Source organism: Melozone crissalis, unplaced genomic scaffold, assembly GCF_028551555.1.
Source record: "Melozone crissalis strain CALT ecotype California unplaced genomic scaffold, PUWL_Pcris_2 ptg000061l_1, whole genome shotgun sequence".
NCBI lineage: Eukaryota > Metazoa > Chordata > Aves > Passeriformes > Passerellidae > Melozone > Melozone crissalis.
The window spans coordinates 17,986,489-18,010,183 of NW_026535839.1; the positions used below are offsets into that span (position 1 = coordinate 17,986,489).

At 47.6% G+C, this 23,695-nt stretch overlaps 2 protein-coding genes across 2 annotated transcripts in view; both read right to left on the reverse strand.

Annotated features, from left to right (window-relative positions):
• The window catches only part of FGF18 (fibroblast growth factor 18), a 64,793-nt gene extending 63,974 nt beyond the window's left edge, over positions 1–819 (reverse strand). Inside the window, exons 1-2 of the mRNA XM_054288021.1 lie at positions 666–819; positions 354–390 (exon numbers count right to left, since the gene is read on the reverse strand). Of these exons, the coding sequence (XP_054143996.1) occupies positions 354–390; positions 666–697 (69 nt within the window). The 5' untranslated portion in view covers positions 698–819. The remainder of the gene's footprint in view (positions 1–353; positions 391–665) is intronic.
• A 10,126-nt stretch (positions 820–10,945) lies between these two features.
• Positions 10,946–22,791, reverse strand: NPM1 (nucleophosmin 1). Its single transcript, XM_054288091.1, has 11 exons — positions 22,662–22,791; positions 21,902–21,981; positions 18,991–19,110; positions 18,157–18,250; positions 17,365–17,465; positions 16,841–16,902; positions 16,343–16,397; positions 15,267–15,356; positions 14,302–14,403; positions 12,266–12,340; positions 10,946–11,294 (listed from the first exon to the last, which is right to left on the reverse strand). Exons 1-11 carry the CDS (start codon positions 22,723–22,725, stop codon positions 11,256–11,258), a joined length of 882 nt encoding a protein of 293 aa, XP_054144066.1. The 5' UTR covers positions 22,726–22,791; the 3' UTR covers positions 10,946–11,255.
• Between the last annotated feature and the right edge of the window lie 904 nt (positions 22,792–23,695).

Genomic DNA, 23,695 nt, shown 5'->3' on the forward strand with positions numbered 1-23,695 from the left:
CATCAATCAACATTGTGCAAGGAGAGTCCAGCACTCCCTCTCACATCATTAGCCAGGCTAATGCACTCCAGAGGATGCTGCTACGGCAGGCTACCGGCGCACCGGCTGCACCCCTGCCCGCACCGGCGGCAGAGCACAGCGGGGCACGGCACGGGAGCTGAGCACAGGGGAAGCCCCGGTGCAGGGCAAGTGACACTCCAGCATCTGGTGCGGGGCTCGGTTTAATACAGCTATAAAAACTAGAGGGAAACAAGTGAAAGCCCCAGCCAAACCTGCCTGGCACTCGAGGTCAGCACGCCGCCTTTGTTTCTATTTTACAACCAAAAGCGAGAGAGGACAGAAAGGACACGTACCTGTACCTGAAAGCACAGCAGCAGGAAATGTAAACATCTGGAGAGGAGAAAAAAAAAAACAACAAAAGATCAAATGATACGGTAGAATGATTAAAGTTGATTTTTGTTTTGTTTGGTTTTTTCTTTGTTTTTGTTTGCAATTTTTAAAGGGTTCAGAGCGATGCTCTGCTTATAAAAAGGCTCAGGTCCCCATTACCACCTGGCTGCAAGGAAAATGCAACCGGAGCCTCCAGAATAGAAGTTAAAAAAAAAAAAAATTAAAATATTTTTAAACATTTAAAAAAATATTTAGAAATATGCCATAATCCTTACAGGCAAGTGCAGGCTGAGAGCAGTGAATACATCGCTGGGCGCGGAGGGGGCTGGCCGGCGGCTGGTCGCTAGCGGAGCGCAGTCCCCCGCCGCCGCGCTGACATGGGAGCGATCCGGCCGGCGAGCTCCGATCCCCGCCGCGCTGCTCCGCGCCGCTCCGCGCCGCCGGGAAGTTGTGGTACCGCCCGCTCTGCCTCCGCCGAGTGACTCGTCAGGCATCAGCTCTCCTCTCCCCCTGTCTCTCCTCCTCCTCCTCTCCCTCTCTCCGCCTTTGGGGGGATGAAGGTGCTTATTGTCAGTAACTTCCGATCATCAGCAAGTGCCCCCCCGCGTCCCCCCGGGCCGGGCCAGCCCCGCCGGGCGGATGGAGCCTCTCGGCCGCCGCCGCGCCCCGCTCCGGGCTCCGCCGGGCGCCCCGCGCTGCGCGCTCCGGGCGGGCGGCATAGCGATGCGCGGGGCGCGGAGCGGGAGGCGGGACCCGCCCGGGCGGAGCGGGGCTGGCACCGCCTGCGCGGAGGGGGCACCGCCCGGCCGCGGGCAGCGCCGGCCGGGGAAGCGTTTTCCACAGAGAAAGCGAGGGAGGGGGTCGGGCTGCCCCGAGCCCTGCCCGGCCCGACAGAGCGGGACGCGAGGGGCTCGGAGCGCCCGGCACGGCGGCCGCTGCCCCGTCCACCGGCACGGGGGCCGCGGCTGCCCGGAGGCCGCTGCGCCCTCACCTCCGACGGGGCAGGAGCGCGCCCCGTGCCCTCGAGCCCCGGGCGGGCGGCAGCGGGGCCCGGCAGCCCCGGAGCGGCGCCTCGCGGGCCGGGACAGCCGCGGCCGCCCGCTCCGTGGGCCCGGCTCCGCTCCCCGGCGGGACGCGGACGGCGAGGTCAGCGCGGCGCTGCCGCCGCCGCTCCGCACGGCTCGCCTGCCCTCCAGCGGCCGCGCCGCCGCCCCGCACCGCCCGCGGCCCCGGGGAAAGCCCAGAGGCTTCCTCCGCCTCAGCTTCGGGGAGGGCTTTTTGTTTGTTTGGAGGTTTGCTTTTTTAGGAAAAAAAAAAAAAAAATCACACGCTGATAGCGTGTGGTAACTCTTTCCTCGTGTCTGAAAGCTCGTTCATAGCAGACAAGATGCCAGGAACCGTCAACCTCCACACATAGCCGAACTCTCCAAAGAGCACCCAGCGTCAGTTAACACCTTATTAAGTGAGAACATAACCCTAGCTCAGAACTCCGAGCTTTCCAAATTCTCCACTCAAATAACAGCGTGCATCAGCGCAGCGTGTCGGGCCCAGCTGCTCCCACCTCTGCAGGGACTGAGGTGCTCGCTCCCCCGGCACTCTCAGCCACAAATCAAGCAACATCTTTAATCCCTGGAGTTCATCACTGGGGAGCCTTCAGGTATCAAGTCACAGGGTTTTTCGGCCCATAGTTTCAGGCTCAAGAGGCTCAGAAAACCTTAAGTTTTAAAGCAGTGATCAAAGCAAGTCCTTACAAAATTTCCAGCACTAACACATGTCTGTGATGTATCTAACAGACTTCACACTTCTGGTCTTATGGATCTGCAAGTTAAAAAAAAAAAAACCAAAAACCCAAACTGCTGTCAATTGCTGATGTCACCAACATCAGAGGCCCCATGCATCCCTGTCCTGGCAGTCCCATGGCACCTTGCCACAGCTGAAAGCTGTTTTCACACATGGCCAAGAACATCAGAGCCACCATCCCGAGCCCTACAAGTTGAGCTCACCGAGATGCCTACCCTGAAACAATTCAGAATTTGGGGACTCACAAGATCATAATATTTAACTTAGATGTGAAAATATTCCATATATCCCTAATCATCACCAGTACCTCATTTCTTAGAAGCAGTTTGGGTGGCAGAAGCCCAGCCTGTGCCATCTTATGCTAGTAGGTGCTGCTCAGCCCCCAGGAAAGGTACAGGGTCATGGCCACCACAGCCCCTCACCTTGCTAACTCCAGTATGTGCTGCCCAACGCACACAGGAGTTCTGCAAAGCCAGGGGCAGTGACTCCTCCAAAAGCCTCACAGTCACCTGTCAGCATGAGCTTCGACTGCTCCTCAGGCTTTTCCATCACTTGCCTCCAAGAAAAAGCTCCACAGACGGCCACTGATGGCTCTACCCAATACCCAAGGTGGCCCAGGGCTGCTGCACCTGGCTGGAAGAACAGCTCAAAAAGGAATTTGTAAAGCTGCTGCTAACATTTATCATCTTAATTGCCCCAACAGCACGTAAAATTACAGCAGCTACAACAGAGCTGTGAGCTAGGCATGGAAAAACTCATCCCAGGTGATGCTGGCCCAGAGCACGCTGAGGAGCCATGTGCTGGTAGCACAGCTGCCCCCACAGCCATGACCCCAAGGACTTGGATTCATACAGGCCAGAAGGACTTGGACATGTCAAAAACTGCCAGGGCAACACGAGGGGTTGTTTTAAAGAGGGCACATGAGGGTTTTCTTCTTTCAATTATCGTATTTGTAATCACAAAAGTTCCTTTTTAAAATAGATCCATCCTTTGTGCTCAGTAGTCTGACAAAACCTCTAAATCTTCAATATCCAAATAGTTACCTGCAGAATAATACCAATATTGGGTGAATTTCAGACTACCAGTCTTGAACAACACAGAGGGGGCACAGAATAGAGAAGAGGCAGCTCATACATGTCTCTGAAAAAACAGAAATATCATTTAGCAGCATGCTGTTATGAATATATACGAGCGTGTATGTGTGTGTGTATATATATATATATATATAAAAAATATTAAAAGCTCCACAGCCAAACCTGTTGCTCCACTGCTGAAGGCTCCTGTGTGATCAGATTACCAGCACAAATCTAGCCAGAGAAGCTGCTGCCCACTGGAAAACCTTTAAGGGTGTTTATTTTTCTTCCCGCACGCCCAGGGTGTGAGGGCTGGCACAGCAGTTCCCGAGAGCCTGACGTTCTCAGCACTTTATAAACCAAGACAGGGCCAGGTAGGCGCGTGCACTGCAGGACACCCTGGGAGCTCCTGGGGTTACTGCCTTCCACTCACCCTTGCAAATGCCTGAATCAAGGCTGTGTCCTGCAGTCCCTCGGTGGCTTATTGGATTAGTGAGCGCCCTTCAGCAGCTCAAATCAAAGTCTGAGCAGCCTGACCTTTCCCTTGCAGGGCAGTGAAGGTGCCCCCAGTGAAATGAGCTTCCCTCGCCCTGCTCCACTGGTCCATGTCCCACGAGGAGCAGGCATTTCACAGAGCATGGAGCCCATTCAATGGGGCCAAGGACTTAAGAGCATGCTTGAATGGGAAGCCTTCCTACCCCAGATACCCCTTTGGAATGTGAAAGAGAAGCCAGCAGGAATGGCCAGGATCTGGCCCTGCTGCATCTGGCACACCAAGATTTAAATTAAACTCAAAAACCTGGGCTGATGTTGTGCAAAGACCAAGTTCAGCTCTACATCCCAGCCCTGCTGCCAGTGAGCAAATCCGTGTGTGGTTTGCTCCTGTTATCTGCATCTCCAGCCTTGTGTTGTTCTATAAGCAAACTTTTCCTTACAGAGAATCCAGCTGAAGACGTTTTCTGAATCTGAAAGCCTTGGTAAAAGGAAAGACAACTTTCAGACTGACTGGGGTGCATGTTCTGCCTTTATCCAGTTCACACACAGAAAGACAACTTCATCCCAAGGTAAGGAATGCTTCTGCCACATAGTGTGGACACTCAGGGAAGGAGGGGATGCTGTGCAGTTACTGCCATTTGACAGAAGAGCCACCTCAAAATGACCCTGAGCTGTCCAGGAGGACAGGACTTCAGCCTCAGCTCCACCACATTCAGGCACAGTCTTGGAGAAGGAACATGGTGAAGAACAGTCAGGACTTGGATTCAGCCATCACAGCTTGGACTTCTTGGGAACAGAGGCAACTGCAGCATCCCTTCCAGCTCTCAGCCACAGGGATGTCTCGTGGCCCCTTGCAGAGGGAGAACCCAGCATGCTACAGCCCTTATTCTGATGTGTATCATTACTTCCTAAGAGAAAAGAAACCCTAGAGAGGCAGGCATTGTCCAGCAGGCAGGGTTTCAGAGTTTATAAAGGTTTTACTCCACTGGAACACCCCTTGGATTTTCAATGGGATTTGGGGACTGAAACCTCAGATTCCTCTAAAAGCTCCAGCGTACTCATAAACAAATCCCAGTGTTTTATCAGCAGAGCAATGAGGGTAATCCCTGACAATGATGGACATCTCAAGCTAAGGGCCAGACCAGTGGGTTGCTTCAACACCCTGCTCTGCTGGGTATCCAGCCCCTCTGCAGTGCCCAGGGCCCCTCAGCTAGAGCCTGCCCCAGCCTGTGTCCCCCAGCCCAGTGTCTGGCACAGGGGGGACACAGACATGGGCCTGCCTTGGTCCCAGTGTCCAGGAGCATGGCAGCTCCCCTCTGAAAGCATCACACAGCTGCTTTTGAAGGGAGGCAAGAACAGGCCAACCTCTGCAGACAACCCTACACAAACCAGTGGGAAATTCCACTTCTCAGCCTTTGCACTGCATTAAATCTGAGGGCTTTGCTCCTTGGATTTATATTCCTCTATGGTTTCACTTTTCCCCCCCAAAAAAAAAAAATTTAAAAAATCACAAGCTGTTAAGCTTCAAAACTTAATATTTCCTTAACTTAGAGCTTTTCAGCTCAACAGCTCTTAAACATAAACCTCTTTGACTGAAGTCTTCTGAATCAGGCTGTCTCCAGCAAGTCCCCAGCTCAAGCCCTGTCTGTGGGATGACCCATCCCTCCCCACAGCACCGCCCTGGGCTCCTGCCCTCTGCCCCAGGCAGGACCTCACACCGTGTGCATGGGCACCCCTGTCCCCACAGCTGGCAGGGACACTGCAGGGCTGATGCCTGCTGACATCACACACCTCTCAATGCCCTGTGTCACCAGCCCCAGAGGTGACACAAGTGACCCTGGAGGAACTCAGGGTGGGCTCAGGTTCTGCAAACATCGCTGGAAAACCTGTGTTTCTCCTGATCTTTCTGAAGAGGAACTGCAGCCACACTTTGCATCAGAGGATGGATTTAGAAAATGTCATCTGGATGGATTTACACAAAAAATATTGGAAAATGCCATTTTTCTGCAATGTCACAGATCAGTAAAGAGACATCTCTGGAAGTCCCATTCTCCTGGGGCATGCACAAACATCTCCTGCAAGCAGAGGAGGTACAGCAGCAGGGCTCTTATCAGCATTCTCCACCATGGGCACAATGAGGCACCAGCCACAGCTGGGCTCTCAGGGACACTGCCAAGCAACCCAGACAGGGCACAGATGCATGCAGGAGCACCATGTTTGCCATGGTGTCCAAGCTTTTCCCAGAGATCAGGGAAAGGCCATGCTGCTCCAACAGACTGGAGGAGGAACTGAAAAGGATCAGAAGACTGAAAAGTCTGAAGAGCAGTGAAGGACTAAGCAAGAAGGTTGTGGCAAGATGTAGAACTAGGAAGGAGTTGGAAAGGACTATTTAGAACCATGAAGTCAGAGGGAACAAGTAGAAGCATCTGTCCTAATTCAAGACCCTAAAAATGAAGCCAAGATCCCCCAATCTCCCTGATCTGTGCTCTCTGGAGATCACAAGGACTGGCTGAGGGCCCTGCACTCAGTGGTCCAATTACACGTTATTGCCCTTAGCTACAATTACTGAATTAAAATCTATTTTCCATGTAGAAAATTGGAAGGAAAGGCTTGGAAGTATGGGAAAAATATTTAAGAAACGGGGAAGAATGGCCTAAACACCAGAGGTGGCCTTATTATTAAATTGGAAGCTTTACTTATTAGCTGTAGCTGTGCACTGTTGTTGGTGTCCTCACACACATTTACACCCAGGGAACAGCTTTCCACCACTCCAAGCAGTGCCCAGATAACATTCAATGCCTCAAAATAGCACGATAAGGGCTGCTAGGAGCCTTTCATCAAGGACATTCCTGGGAAAACAGCACAATTACAAGCTTTGGGACAAATGTAAGGAACGGTGGGAAAAGTTTCATGAACAGGCACAGATAAAGGTGGCTGCAGTGGTGAAATGCCAAATACCTCAACAGCTACAATACATCTTTAACTCTCCCTGCCATTATTACTCATTAAGAAAAACCATAACCAATGTAAAACCTAAGGCTTAATTTGAAAACAGGCAAGAAAAACTGTTTTCTCTTAAATACAGTAAGTCAACAGAATTGGATGAGGCTCAGCAGGCTTCAGGCCCCCAGCAATTGGTTGAGTAAGACTCCAGGACCCTTCTAACAAAATTGCCTTCAATTGCTTTCAAAGGCTATTTCTAGTACCAGTGTAATCACTTGAGGTCAATCAGGCGCATCAGCTCTGAGAGCCCAGCTCTGCTCCTTCTCTTTGCCATCTGCAGTACGAGCAGGGCGGTGGCCATGCCCTTGTCCTGGACAAGGCTCCAGGCAGCAGCACAGGGCGCTGGCATGGCCAGCTCAGTGAGGGTTGGCACTGTCAGAGGTGCCCTGCTGAGCATCCCTCGCAGGGCCTTCACTTTTCACATTCTCACTTTTGACCTTTGGCCACCTTTCCCCCCTTGTTTTATTCATTGCCCTTTCTTGCTTGTTTTCTCCCAGGATCCTTTTCCCATAAAGGCTCTTATGGCTTGGTCAGGGAGAGGTGACAGAAGTGGTGGAAGAAGAGAAGTTTTTGAAGAAAGGAGAAGAGCAAAAGTCATCTTCATACAACTGGATGCAGGCCATACATGTGGTCCCCACAGCACACATCTTAATTAACATTTGATATATTTGATTGATTTACTTGGTCCCAATTAGACACTGCTTAAAATTCATTTATGTAAGACAATGCAAAGGCCAGTCACTGAAGAGCTGATCCACATCCACAACACAGAATTGTTCCCAACAGTGTCCATGCAGGTAAGCCAGTGAGCAGCCAGGAAGGGTGTTCCCTGTGCTACCTGCAAACTGAGGACAAGTCAGGCCCTTGAGGCACACCTGCAAATCCAGCATCACTTTTCCTGCATCCCATCACACACACTCAGCTCTCTGTGTTCACATTGAGAACCAGGCTCAGACAAGGCAATCCTTAATAAATACCAGATCACAAAACCTCCAAACCTCACTCAACACAATCAATTGCACTTGCTGTTGCTTGCCAGAAACTACTGCCCACTAGCCAAGGGCAGGAATAAAGGCACTGTGCTCCATCCAACACTGAGCTCCAAACCACCCCATTCTTTTGTAGCTTTATCTGACATTTCTAAGCAGGATCCAGTCTTTAACGCCCTTTTGGGAAAACAGCGAGAGGAATAAGGATCTAGGTGGTGGTTGCACAGAGAAGGAAGGAAAAGTTGAGAGTTTGGCTGCTAATCAGTAATGCACATGCAAAAGAGACAGGACATGGCTTGGGGTACCTGGGTAGGAGCATGAACTCAGCCCCTGAGGGACCGTCTGGGTGGCAAGGAGCCCAGAACCGCCACCCATCCTGCCCTGTTTGCCATTACCTCAGCCCACACACACTCCCACCCTGCTGCCAGCCAGGCCTGAATTGCTTCTCTCCAAAGGCTGCAACCATTGCTGAGCACAGGCAAAGAGCCTTGCACTCCTCACAGCCCCTGGACTCTGGAAAGCCATTCTGGCAGGTCTGCTGGACCACAGGAGCAAAGAGAACCCCAGGAGAGACCCAAGGCGGCCACAAACATTTCTCTTGAACACCCTTAGGAATCAGGCACAGACTGAGAGCTCCCAACAGGATGGTGCCCTTCTGTTATCACCCCTTCTGGAGAGAGATGCCAAGAGAGATCTGTATGGAGCAGCTCTATCTGCAGCACACACCCCCACTCAGCTGGGTGGCCTGCCCTTTGTCCCACACAGGGGGACACCAGCTACCTGTTCACTGTAGGGAATGAAACACTTGCAGAAGGAAATGAAATATGAAAAAAGCTGGAACAGAGAGGATCTGCAACAGGAAGGGCAATTCATGTACAAAGGAAAGGCGAAGGCACCACTACCTGGAGAGGCATTTCATCATCCTGTTGTTTTCCCATCACAGTGCTAGGAAATAGCAATGCATCTGGCTGCAGAGCTCCACGCTCTCAAATAAGCCATCCTCAAGGACCAGGATCACACAGAGGCTCAGAACCCCCAACACAGCTATCAAAACACTACGGCTTTGCTGCCATCATTGCCATGGCAAGAACATGTTTCAACTCTGCAGAAGTCAAAAGCAGTACTTGAAAAACCCACATCTGTTATTAGTCTTTTCTCTTCAACAGGTATTTTCATATCTGAGCTTATTTTAAAATCAAACTTTGGGGCTCAGTTCAAAGTGAAAGAACTGGCAGCTGCATGTGAACATCCAAGAGGATACAGCTGCATCACCAGATAGCCAGTCCCAAAAGGAGCCAGGCTTTGGAGATGTGAGCAGCACAACAGCAGAGGTAGGGAAAAGGCCCCACAGGCAGAAGTGGGCCAGTGACCACCCCTAACTCCCCATGAACTGGCAGAGAACAGTGTGGGACCCAACCAGGGCCAAGTGAAATTATTGTTCTGCCACCAGGGTGCCTCAAAGCTGCCTCAGGAGGTTCAACAGCAGCTGACAACTTGACCTTCATTGTACCTCAGCACCAGCACAGCAGTGATTTCCTTCAGAGCTGCCCATACAGGCTCTGCCTTTCCCCCACAACGCTTCTGCAGAGCAAGGCTGCACCCCAGACCTGCTTTGGTCAGTCACCTACAGACAGACAACACCCTGGCTTCTCTTAAAACTTTAGCAATCAGAGTATTTTACTGGCTAGCAATTTCTTGCTGAAATTACTGTACAATTTTCACTTCTTTCAGCCAAAATTGAGGGCAATTTTGCTTAAATAAGCCTGTCTGTGCCATTAGCTGTTTCACCAGGGAAATCTGCTCTCACTTGTGAATATGACATCATCTATTGACATAACCCCACCAAAACAGGCATTTCAAACTGTTATACTCTGCCATTTCACATGCTGCAATTATACTCATGCTTAAACGAATCTTTGACACAAGACTTGCAGTTTTGCTTGTCTACCATGCACTTCCCTTGGCTTTACTTTCCCCAAAAGAACTATTTGCTTCTGGAGACTTGCACTGCTTTCCACTGCACCCAGCATCTCAACTACAGGAACTAAGGGTTTTATAACAGCAAACATCAAAAAATAAATTCAGTGGCAAACCAAATTATCTATGCTACCTAAACAACTTGTAAAGAATGCTCAGTAGAACAGACCCCATGCCCAATCAGCACAACCTAGTGTGTGTTCACATGTCTTGCAAAGCCACTTGCTGCAAGACCCAAGTGTCCCAAGTCCTTCAAGTGGGAAAAACTCAACCTGTTTTACTCAAGTTAGGGGTTTTCTGCCATGAGAACACAAGTCAGTTGTGTTAATTCCCAAACACAGCAAGGATTAAAGGAGTTTGATAGTTACCATTGAAGTGTTTGAATGTTTTCTGAGTATTCCTCCAGTCTCCATGACTGCAGTTACTGGACACAAGGTGGAACAGTCATGCATTGGAAGTGACAGCAGACAGCTTTGAGTCTCATCCTCAAGGCACAGACATCCCTGCTTCCCTTCACCTGAAAGCCCTTACAAACACTGATGTTTTCACTTCATGTAACAATGGCCCAAAATCTGAACTCTGGCTCTGAGCATCAAGTGAAGGCCAGAGAGGATTTCCTGCTCATCTAAGCTTTTGGATTTGTTGGAGATCAGTCTCAGCATTCCCAGGAATTTATCCACAGGCTCTGAACTCGCTCAGTGAGCTCTCTAGGCACACCCTACAGCATTGAAGCTAATTCTTCTCTCCACAAAATCCTCACAGGAATCATTATGGGAGGCAGCCTCAGACTCTGCAGCTCCTCAGAGGAATGGCACAGCCAGCAAATCCCAGATCAAAAGTATTGCATTTTACAAGTGCAGTTCCAGGCCCTATAAACCCAGTAGTTAGAGAGAAACCATAAACCAAAGTGCAGTGAAGCAGGTCAGAAACTGAGATGCAGGAAGGGCTGTTTTAGGCAATTATATAATTAGTGGTCACTTTCAGACAAGAATAAAGCCCCCTTGCCACTTCAGTCTTCTTCCCAATCATTGCTCCATAGCTCCAAAGCTCATGGAACTGGAGTTGCTTTTGAAGCTGACAACACAGGATAGTTTATGTGTACTTGCTAAAGAGAAGCAGCTAAAATACTCAAAGGTAGTTCCTCAGAGAACTTTCAAGCCCAATTATCTCTGGGTTCAGTATGCAGATCACCCTCATTCATAAAAAAAGAAACAATAGTACTGTATCAAAATACTAAATTTTATTTTTTTCACATACATTTAGTCTCCCCGCCATTTCCATTTGTCTGACCACCACCATGCCTTATCAAAACATTCCATACATACTTAAAATGAAGCTGAGGGTGGAGTCCTGTCTTTAAAAACTAAACAGGCATTTTGGACAACACATTCTTGGCAAGGTAATCTGGATGACATTTATCAGACACAGGAGGGAAAGCTCTTTCAGTATTTGTAAAAAGAACAGCCAAATAATGGTTACAGAAGTAAGACTGCAGATTTTAACGAACTGTTTAAACTGTTTTCTTTTCTTACAGAGTCTGTCTCCACTGCCAGAGAGCTTGAATGACCTGGAAGTGTACACAGAAAGTTAGAAATTGAAATCCATTTTTAAAAATTATTTTTAGTTTACTATCACCACTTATTTCATAAAATACTGACAAGAAATTGCAACAAAAGTACATTCCTTTCAGAGAAAATCAAGTTGAAAGCATGACACTGGATCCTTCTGCTAGAAGATAATTATTCACACTAGGTCACAATAGTAAGAATTCAGTGCAGGTTGACTGGGAGGATGGGTGTGGATCAGTGAGGCAAACACTGGCTGAACTCTGCCCACCCTGGCTAATGCCACAGCAGGTCCAGCAGCTGAGGCTGATGCTTTTCAACATTCCTTCAGGAACATATCAATTTGTCCATCAGACAAGTTTACACCAAACCACTGAGGGAAGCAGGAAAGCATAAGCAATTCTGTCACTGCAAAACTGACTTGGTGGAATTTTGATAGGGAAATCTAAGACACATTTTCAGCTTAGCCTGTGTTAAGTAATAACTAATTCAGAAACTTGCTTCCTGATATCACAATTTGGCTTGTGCTCTCTTCAAGAGCTCTGTTGATTCTGGGAGAGAATGTGGCAAGAATGCCATAATCTCCATCACAAAACAGCTCTGCTGTCCCAGACAGCCTCCCCAACAAAGGGCTGAGCACCAGACTGGCTGAGGTGGCCAAATTCAGCAGCAAGGGAAACCACAGCTCATTTCCTTAGCCAATATGGTGCCAAAAGGAAAATTCTGTGGGTTTAGTAAGCAAGAGATAATTTACCAACCATATAAAAGCTGGAAAAATGTAATAAAATATTAGCTTTCCCATCTTAGCCAACTAAAACCCTTAAAACCATTCCCATATATTTAACCTGAAGTATTGTTTGTGGTTTGCAACCCTTTAAAACAGTCCAAAGCTTGTAAAGATTAAAAAGTGGAAAAGAATCCCCAAGGTTATAAGAGTTTTTGGACTTTATCAAGCTGTGATGAATCCTGTTACCTTCTGGTCCTCCGTCCTGAAGCAATTCTTAACATAGTTGGCAAATTTGGGCTCCAGCTTAGGAAGGGTAGTACCCTATTTGGAAAAAACAACAAGCTTTAGGGTCTGCAGGTCACTTACTGCTTTCAACATATGATGCTGAAAACCCTTTGCAATACATAGAGTTGGAACTCACCTGGCAACTTCCCACACCAGTCTGTTTTAAACCATTTTAGGAAGTTTGTTTTTCTACCATGCTCAGCTATTTCTGACAGAAGTGGCTACAAACTGAATTGCTGTGTAAGATTCTTTGCTGATGCTCAAAAACATAACAGTGTTCACCACTTAAAATCATTGTTTGTAGTAAACAGTCCCATGCTACTCGGGTAAATTACAATAAATTCTTTATTTATGGACTCTTACTGCAACACACAACCTCAGACCACCCTTCACAGGCAGATTTTTAACTTCAGCTCTCTAAAGCAGAACATGAACTGACCTCCCACCTATCTTTTAAAACTCACTAATACGTGCCTTGTATTAGATTAAAGAACTGTTCTGGAAACTTCCTTGTAATCCCTGGAACTGTGTTTGCACATGCTCAAATGTACAATGCAGATTCAGTTCCTAAATCATACATACAGGTTTATCATCTTGTCTCCTAGTATCTCCAGGGAAAATAACACAGCATGCTATTTTAGGAGACACTGATTTCTTTTCCATGTCCCAAAATAAATACTTCCCAATTTCTCAGGTGAATCAATTGAAATATTGCATGTCAATTAGGACAGCACACTTAGCTGCTCCCTGCTGGACAGCATTCTCTGTAGAAGCACTCTTCAGCACCAGGTAATTTATTTTAGAGCTCTTTTTGCCAGTTATCTGCTCTGCATGCTTCCCTCTGCACGTGTCTACTGTGAGCAGCTCAGGCCCTTGTGCTCACCCTGCACAAGCACCACTCACCATGGCCCCTGAGTCATTCCTACAGCACAGCAGCTCCCTGGCTTACTGTGACCCACCATCCATCACACCAGGCTCACAGGCCAGGCTCTGCATTTCCATCCTCATCACAGCCTGTCACTGCTCATTCTGCATCCACCCTCTATTTAAACACTTGTGGTCTCATTTTGCATTCCTGGAAAAAAGCAGCCCCAAAACACTAATGGATCTAAGCAGAAGATGATCCTAATTCTTTAGGTGACCTTTGTTTGCCATTTTATGGGTTTAAGAAATGTGTTATCTTGAATTAAAAAACCCCATCAGCAAACCAGCAATGCTTCCTAGCACTCACTTCAGCACTTGTGAGCTAGCCAAGAGGCAGGCCCTCACTCCCATCTGCTCCAAGCACAGGGATGCTCAGAACACAGCCCTGGCTGGCACACACACCTCAACCCTGGCTCAGGAGGTAAAGAATCACCTGCTACACCCAACCAGCCTGCAACTGGATTGTCTATTTTATACTTAATTAGCTGCTAATAACACTACTGACACCTGCTAACACCCAGAGCAAGTGACTGGCCCCACACCTTAGAAGGGTGAAGCATCCACTGAAGGGACTAAAGCCCAGATCCCTGCAGAAAGCAAAAGCTTTCAGGTCTGCAGCAGTGCTTTAACTCATACCACAAGCACCTATCTCCCTCTTCTGGAAGTTACTGAGCCTTACAAGCATCAGGATACTGCTTCAAGACCAAAGCATTCCAACCACGTGAAGAACTCACTCCACTTTACTTTAGCAACCCAAACTGCATGTGCACTATTTAAGTCATCTTAACAGTAAGTATAGCCAAAGAGGTTTTTTAAAATTTGAACAGAGACAGTTCACCAAGAAATACCAAACTAATCAGCACTACTGGAAAAATACAAACAAATTGGTTTTGTTTCTCATGAGTAGAGGCTTTTCCCTGCAAATGTGTTTTCATTTCTCTGAGCTTCAACATCAACACCCACTCATAGTAACAGGAATCAGCAACATCATAACCATTTACTGAAACATCCAATTCTTCTCATCGGTGGAAGTGTAAAAGAAAGGCTGAGAAACTTCATTCCCAAACACTCACCTTATCTATAGATGCTTGCATTTTTGCTTTGATCTCCTCTAATGACAGAGGGACTTTTGGTGTTTTTGGAGTTAGAGTTTTATCCTTCTTGGAATCTGGAGTCTGAAAATTATTTCATTAGTAACTTGCACATAAAAGTTACAGAGAATAGAAGATAAATTTTATAAAACTTGCTATCACACTGATAGTCCATGCAGTTTTTAGACAGTCACAAAACCTAAATTTATGCTTCCCTCACATTCTTTAGAAGTATGAAAAATCAGGATTTTCAAATCTGGAGTTATTAGAGTTAGCACAGCTGGTGTCTCATGCTTCTGGGCAGGTGCCTCCACAGTTCTTTGAATAGAAATGAAACCAAAAATAGCCAAAATTTTTAGTGATTCAGATTTTCCTCCACATCTGCAGCCAGATTAGGTCATGCTTTAAAAGGCATACCTGCAGTGCTTCTCACATGTTGTCCTGCCATGCTCATGTCTGTGTGAACCCTCATGGCATGTCAGAGTACATGCAGCAAGGAGAAGCTGCACAAGGCATCAGGACACAATCACACAGCATTAGCAAGGAAGGAAACTGCCAGTCCTGCAGTGGGTCATTGTCATGGGAGCCCTTTTTCCTGTGTTTCCACTGGAAAACAGCCTCCAGTGTTCTCCAGTGGAAACACATTTGGCAGTCACCCTCTTGTACTAGGTGCTGCACAAAACCAATAGATTTAGCGTTTCAAAGAATTACCAGTATTCCCAAGGGACAGCATGTCTGATTTCCGATCCAGACTGTTGTAGGTACATACTGATCACTGAAGAATTTCACAGAAAACATGAAGCAGTGAACAGTACCTTCACCATGCTTCATATTAAGATCTAAAAACCTAATTTGGATGTTAGTATGTTGTTTGAAGTTACCATTAGGCAAAAAACTAGCTTCCTCAGTAGAATAAAGCTTTGTTTTACTCAATTGTTTTCACTCACTTTTGATTTAGATGCTGGTGTGGATGGCTTAGAGTCTTTTCCATTCTGCTTTGCTTTCTGCATATTTTTCCCTGCAACCTCACGAGCAGGCTGAAAGGCAAGCACACAAGTTTATCTGTCAAACAAACTGCAAGTAAACTCAAGACAGCATGTTACAGGAACCCAAAGGAAAACCTCCTCCTGCAGAACAGCAACACACCCAGGAACAAGTTCTGTTACATCATTCAGTGCTGTCTTTTTTCTGTAACACAACCATTATCTCAATTTGGCATTTCATCCAGAAATACTGTCTGGGATGTGCATGGGACATGATACCACATGCATATCTAAGACACAGAGTCTACAATTCCTGTATCAATCAGGACCGTTTGGTTCAGTCACCCCAGATCACCTCACATGGCTGGAATCTGCGTTTCAGACTCACTACCAGGCCACTGTGCACTGTCTCTTATGGCAATTCAGTAGGGAGGGCACAGCACATGGGGAAGTAAAACTATAAATATCTGGTTTTAAACAGTAGGTATGAACATAAAAATTCAAGCTGAAGTACACAAGTGTGAGAACAAGCAAACGCCTCCCCCCCGCGCGGTGCAGCTGCCCTGCAGTGCGCTCACAGCACCGCCAGGTGGCCCCCGAGGGCCGAGGGAACAGCACTCACTCCCGGCCCGTCCCCGCCGCAGTGAACCCGGCCCGAGGCTCACACCTTCACAGCCTTTGGGTCTGAAGTCGCTGACAGCTCCTTTCCACAGCCTGCAGGACTAGAACTGCGAAGCACAACCCCCTTCGAGCAGGATTTCATTTGCTGTTTAACAGCCATCCAGGCCCACACCAGTCTGACAGCTGCATCCCTGTGCTGGTAAGACCCAGCCACCCCTTTGCAGTCAAGGAAATAGAACATGGACTGGATGGGTGCATTCACACTGAAGTGTTTTCACACCCTATTACAATTTCTTCACACAGGCTGAGCTAAACCTAGTGCATCCCCCATTCACACATTCCAGAGAGCTGTGATAAAGCTCACTGATTTAAGGGACTACCTGCTGGATTACTATAGTATCACAGGATTAGCCACTTACTTTCTTTACTGGTGCTTTAATTTCTTCCTCATCATCCTCTAAGTCATCCTCATCACTACAATTAAAAAGGAAGTCACTCACCATAACTCAAGATCCACGTTAAGAATTGATCTTCCCCCTCCCTCCCAATAAAATGTTTTATTCATGAAGGAAGCAAGCAATCTTTTCAAGTTTACTTTATACCTTAACACATGGCTAAGTGCTAGGGCAAGCACTACCTTTGAAGCAGTTAAATGCACTCCCTTCCCTTCAATACTGAAGGGATATATCCTAGGGACATCCACTACTACCTTTAGAAGTTAATGAGTAACAGGAAGCCCAGTATAACATATCTGAAGAACATTAATTTACATAGCTTTGTAGAGATAAGACAAGGATGCCTTTTCCCCAGTCAAGATACAGCAGCTTTTTCACTTAGCATCCAGTTGTGTCACACAATTCATGTTCTGAAAGTCAGCCCTGTATTTTAAAACACATTATCAAAACAGGAATACATACTCATCATCGTCATCCTCATCTTCATCATCATCCTCATCATCTTCTGCTAATTTTAGTTTTTTCTTTAAGAAAGAAAGTCTGTTAAGTGTTGATACCATTTTCTGGTAATAAAGAGCAACTGCCATACAAAACAACTATGGCACAAGTACAAGGCTACTTTCCATCAATTTAGCTAAACCCAGGAACTTACAGCTGCCAAGTCCAAAGCTATTGACTAGTTCACTGCATATGCTCTGAGCCTAGGAACCTTTCCTTGTTAGGAAAGTCCAGTGCTTTAATCAGCATCAACTCTTGCAGTACACTGATGTTTATACCAGAACGTGCAGTTATTACAGGAGACAGAATTTCCACTAAAGCAGCCATTCTATCTACCCCTTTAAAATTTTGGGACCTTCTGTAATTTAGTACAAAATAACCCTGTCCCACTCATAACAGCAAGGCATTTAACTACTTCCTCCTAGAGGCAGCACTAATACCAAACTAGAAGAAAATGCTGTGAACAAAGTGACTGCAAGTCCATATACCTGTGGTGGTTTAGCTCCTCCACTTGCTGGTCTCTTTGTTGAAGCATTAACAATTTTTGCATCATCTTCCTCCTCATCTGATTCTGGTTCTTCATCTAATGCTGATAAAGCAAAGGCAAAGTGTAAAAACCTCACCTCACTTAACAATATAACGCAAGACTGCTAGTAAGAAACAAAGAGCATTACCCATAACTGAGTAGGTTTGGTCTGGCTGAGGTGCTGAACTGGTATCAGGAAGCTTCCCACTAGTGACCTAACCTCTGACTAGGAGGCTTTCCACCTGACTGAAGCAGGTACCACTACAGGGAAATCCCAACCAGGGGAACTACCATCCCTCACACTGGCCAGAACACTTTTCACACACAACAGACAACACAAAGTCAAAAATAATGTTTTCTCCAATCCTAAGGAGACATTTTTGAAAATTAGTAGAGAAACGTCAAAGACATTTTCTCAAAGGAGAAGACTAGTCCTGGGTTAGTTTAGGTAAAAACCAGAACTATTTCATGGGCAGTCTTCTCACACCCAGCTGATAAGCAGAAAGCCTACAGTGGGACACCAATGTTCATTTCTAAGGGAGAAATTAGAACTGAAATTCCAAGGATGACAAATGCCTCTTATCCATACAAAAACCAAGTGGCAAGCAAAGGCATGCAAGCACTCCTCCCAGCCTCTGCCCTCCAGCCCCTTTATGCTGAGGATGTGCCTTTAGAGTCAGAGGGTCAGTACCAGCACAGGCACTGCTGGTTCTGCAGGTGCTGCCAGGCCACAGCAGGGAGCAGCCATACATACCCACGAGGTGCTGCCCACTGACGTACACGGGCCCTGAGCCACATTTCAACCTCAGCACCACTGGGGGTGTGATCTCGAAGCCACCCAATGAAACCTGGGAGACAAAGCATTGCTATTCAGTCACATATTCCAGGCAAAGTGTATTTCACAGACATTCCACCCCAGTGGAAACAGCATCAACAGCTGGAGACTCCATGGCTAAGTTACTCCAAGTTCCCTTTCAAAGGAGTATTCTGCCAGTGTTAAAAGGTCAGCTCAGTGTCAATAAGCCACACACAGGGGTTTACTACACTCATTGCTTATCCCAGTCAAAGCACACCAATTTGTTTTTACTCAGCAGCAATGTCCATTTGAACATCATCCATCCCACCTGCCCCAGCATTGTGTAGTAGTACACAATCAGCAGCTGAGGCAAACTACATTCCAGATAGCAGAAATGACAACAAGGTGCCCTTCAGAGAGGAGCAATCATCTTCAGAGTGGCATTAGAGCTTGGGACCTGGAGAAAAATTAATTGCTCCCATCCCAGGTTTACAAAAAGCAACACAACCTGAAGATGCATCTGCTTGCATATGCCTGGACTTGTCTATCTATAGATGGCATGAATAATTGCTGTTGCTTAAAAATATGTCATTTGAACAAGTCTGTTATCTCCACATGACTCAAGTACTCTACCAGGCACAAAAAAGATGTATTTACTACATGCAGTAAAACAGACACTTCTCTGAACACACTGTTTAGTTTCACTAAAATTCAGCTGACTCAAGCCATTTTTAACTTTTTTTCTCACTAGAGACCAAATTTACAGTAGATTTTTGAAGTTTCTGCACTTACTGTAGGCTGCACTGACATTTTCAGAGATGCCAGTACTACTTTTGTAGGGTTGCCTTCATAGTCCAGTGCTTCTGCTTCTACAATGTGTAATTCATCTTTGGCTCCAGCACCTAAAGTAACCTGTGAAGTCAAGAACAGGACACAGTCTGAGCATCCCAAATATTTTAAATCTTCTAAACTCCATTCACTGTTCTGCATCATTAAATACTGAAATTTGCATTTCTGACTACAAATTATTCCATCAGACTCCATCCTAAGCTGACACCCTTTCTCCACAACACTGAAACTTCCAAGGGGCACCTCCAGGCATGTTCTGATGACAGTGAAATCAGGTCACTTGCTGCTGGATCACTGCACCAAAAAGGAGCAGTGGCAAGTTCAGTCAGCTCTACAGCTGGTCCAAGGAGAGAAGTATAAACACATTATCTTCTCTGCAGAATCACACCTATAGCTTTCCCCCTCTTGCCACATTTTATCTGCCAACTGCTTCTCTTTACCACACTGTGCATCTTTTGCTTACTTGACATTCCCTGAGGATTTTAACAGCAGCTTAGTTGAATACTGTGATTTATGCACATGCCTTTTGCTGTAATTCACCAGAGACTAGGAACTGCTGTCCCAAGGCATTTCTAAACTGAAGTACCTGGATCCCTTACTCTGAGTCTGGCACTTTCTGAAGAGTCAAACTCTGCAAGGAGACAATGAGTGACAGACAGTGGTCAGGCCTGAAACTCCACTGAACCTTGGGCCCCTCTAACAGGGGTACATGCAGGAGATGTGAAAACCACAAATACTTCGTACTGCAACTCTTCTCAACAGCAGTGCACAAGGCTTTGTGCTTCCTTCCCTAAACAAAGAAAGCTTTCCAACCCCCAGGGGAGATGTGGGTGTGAACACTTCAGGCAGAGGCACAGAAGTTTCTATTCTTCCAGAGCTGAAGAGCTTTAATGAGGCTGTAATGGTCCACACTTAAGAGGTATCAGACTGAAGGCTGGAAAATAGAACATTGGATTCACTACTTCTGGCAAATTTTGTTATTAGCAATGCAAAGAGGTGAAACTGCAGCTCTGATCTCACCTCTCAAATGTGTTGTCAACAACACTGAATTGCTCAGCTATTTATTTTGTGGGACACAAATTTTAGACCGTGTCCTGTCATTTGCCCCAGTTCAATACTATAGCACTTTTTATTTATTTCTCGTGTTTGTCAAGCATCCAAGCACGTGCTTTAATTTCTACACTGAAGGGATGCACACCAAATAGGTCATGAAGGATTGACCATCCCCGTTCTTAGCTGCCATTACTAAGACATTTACAAGAATTCATGGCACTTTTACCTCCTGCATCTATCCTCCTCCTTCCCTCTTTGCTCCCTTTTCTCCCCATCTTGCTCATGCCCAAGTCCCCCACCACACTTGGTGGTGTAAAGACCCAGATCTGGGAGCACAGAGCAGCCCCCAGGTATTTGCTGCATTTACACCTTTTCTTTAAATCCTTCCTCTACTCAAAAAGGTATTTTTTGTTTTAACCATGTCCCACACCTTTCAAGTCTTAAAGTCTCTTAAATATTCCCCAGTTTGTCCTTTGGTATGTTAATTCTATTTCTCCCGTGCATCACCCCTTTTAATTCTAGAAGAGGTTACTGACATAAGACTTCATTCCCCCCACAAGCCTAACAACAAAGCAGTGGTGTGAATTTTTACTTCATCCTTTAGAGTACAACATCACAAGACATGCTACAGGTAATTTTGAAAATATAATTAGAAAAAGAACTTTGAGTAAAACAATACAATTTAAGTATCAGTAACTGCGTAACAAACATTCAGACAGAAGTCTGCATGTGGACTTGCCCTAAACATTGCTATACTCTTCTATCAAAAGAATTTTAATTAAAAACAAATTACTCATTGTCAAGTCCAGGCTGTAGTTTTCATAATATACAAGGATGAAAAACACATGATTCACATAGCCAAGACAGAAGTGTTTTAAGTAACAGCACGAAATGTTTGGAGGTACTTGTTATGCAAGTGACCTCCAGGAAGCAATTCTTCTGTAGCAATTAGTCTACACTTCAAAGACTCTCTTGTTTCCAGGTATAAAAGTAAAAGCATTTCCTTGCATTTAAATAAAGACAGCAACACACCACAAAGATGCTATAACTCTTCAATTTCTTGCCTGTTAGGATGGGGAACATTACTGTTTTGCTATTCAAAAAAAACAGGCTCAGTCGAGAACAAAAGCCTTGAAATATTGTGTCTGACTTGTGTGGCACCAGAAAGACTTAAGGACCCATCCAGGAATTCCCTGGGAGTCTGTCAGATGGATTATCTGAATGAAAGACAGGGTTTCCCAGTTAATCCTTGGAGAGGGCAACCCAAGGACAATAAATCAAAACATAAAGTTTCTGCTCTCTTCTATGGATTTACTTATTATCGCTTCTAGGAAAGAAAAAGAATCCCAGCTATGCTTGTGAACATACTGAAATGATTTTTAAGATTCAAGTTCCTAGTAATCCACAAGAGTGTGCCTATGTATGACTCTCACAAGTCGATCCCTCCCCCTCTGCTCCTGTAGCATCAGCACTGTTTGCCTTAGGGATGCCTCAGTGCATAGTTTAGCATTTAATTCCATTTCGCATATTCTTATTAACCCACTGGAAGTTGATTTTTAACCTTTTCCAGCCTTGCATTTACTTGCTGTCTACAATGAAACATCAGTGGAGAAACATTTTCAATGCAGAAAATACCTGAAATAACAGAATATGCTCCACTGCCAGTAAGAGATAGTTATTTTAAACAGATTTATGTAACAATTATCACCGGTATTATAACTGGAGAAGTAAATAACACGTAAAAAACCCAACATCACAGCACACCACTACATTTCAAACGGAAAAGCTAAACACTACTTGCCGTTCTCAGAGATAACTGATGTTCATTTTCTTCATCATCTACTTTAAACTGAAACTCTTTATCCGCTTTAAGCTCGCAGCCTGTAAGAAAACAATTTAATTATAAGCTTTCTGTTTCACTGAAGCCAGAAGTATTTGCTAACCCGTTACTTGGCAGCTCGCTGCTTCCAGGCCTCGTTCTCGCAGGGAAGTAGCGGTACACTCCAGGCACGCACGGAGCGAACACGTGGGGAGAGGAAAACCCCAGAGAGCGCGGCCTGCAGCCGAGCACGCCGCTCCCCGCGCGGCCCGCTCGAGCCTAGCACTTTCAATCAAACCATCCCCGCCCGCCGCGGTGCCCCGGGCCACGGCAGCTCCGCTCCGTGGGCGGCCGGGCCTGCCCCGGGGCTACGGGCAGCGAGGCGCGCGCGGCCGCGGCGCTCCACGTGCTCCGCCCCCGGCCGCGCTGCCATGTGCTCGGCGGGCGCCGCCGGGGCGCCGCGTCCTTATGAACGGCGGGAGGCACCAGGAACAAAGCGGGGACAAAGCGGGACGGGCCCCGCCACGTGCGGGCCGCGCGCCACGTGCGAGCGCGCGGGAACGGCCGCTGCGCGCCCCCGGCCCGACCGAGACCCCCCCGGCCCTTCCCCGCGCGCGGAGGGGCGGCGCTCGGCCGGCACAGGCCGCGGCCCTGCGCGGCACCCGCACGGCGCTCGGCCGCGGGGCCTGCGGGGGCGACGGGGCCAGCGGGTCCCGGGAGAACGTGGCGCGGCGAGCGTTACCGAAGAGGAAAGTCTGCGGACGCAGTGGGCCCATGCTCTCCATGTCCATGGCGCTGTCCTCCATCGCGGGGTTGAGGCACGACCGAGGGAGGATGCTGCGCTGCGGGCGGACGCGCACTAAAGGAAGCCCCGTGCCCGCCCACTCGCTGATATAGCCTCGTGCTCTCGCGAGAGCCGCGCGCCCGTCCCTCAGTCCTCCGCGCCGCCCCTGCGCACGCGCACACGCTGACGGTGGTCGCGCGCGGGGCCGGGCGGGCCGCCAGGGGGCGGCGCGGGGCCCGGGGCCGTGTGAGGGGGCCGGGGCCCGCCCGGTCCTGGGGCCGCCGCGATGGAGCCGGGGCCGCCCCGGCGCCGCGGGGATCGCAGCGTTCCGCTCCAGGGCCCCATCACACCTGCGGCAGAGCCACGGGTGGGGATCGCAGCGTTCCGCTCCAGGGCCGCAGCACACGTGGGGACAGCCCCGGGCCTGGCTCAGGGCTTGCAGCCGGAGAGCCGTGCTGCAGTGGAACGTGCCCTCCTCGCTCTGTGACGGCAACTGGTTGTTGATGTCATCTTTGACTAAAATAATAAATGAACGAAAGCAGGTCCCTTTCTGTGCATGAACAACAACACGTTAGGATGAGCACCCACCCTGAGCTACTGCTCCCTGTGCCGCTGGGTCTGAAGGCTAGGGACAACAACACTGTGGGAACCTCCTTTTCAGCTGATGTGATGGAAGCAAACCACTTTTTAATGTGAATTGGCACACGGGGAAATCTGTCACAACAAACCTTAAAGTCACGGGATTATTTCATATGTTCTATCTTTCCAGGATACCAGTCCTGGAAAGACTTGTTTGCCTCAGCGGTGGGAGCCCATCAGCGGCCCTGGGCTGGGCTCACCATCCACACATTCCAGGCCGTCGTGTCCCGGGGCTGATCTGCAACAGTCAGGTCCCTTGAGTGCTGATCTCACACTTACCTGAACACTTACTCTGCAAAAATAAAAGCGTGTAGGCTCTTGGTACTCTTATCTCTCCACTGATTTGTAATGCG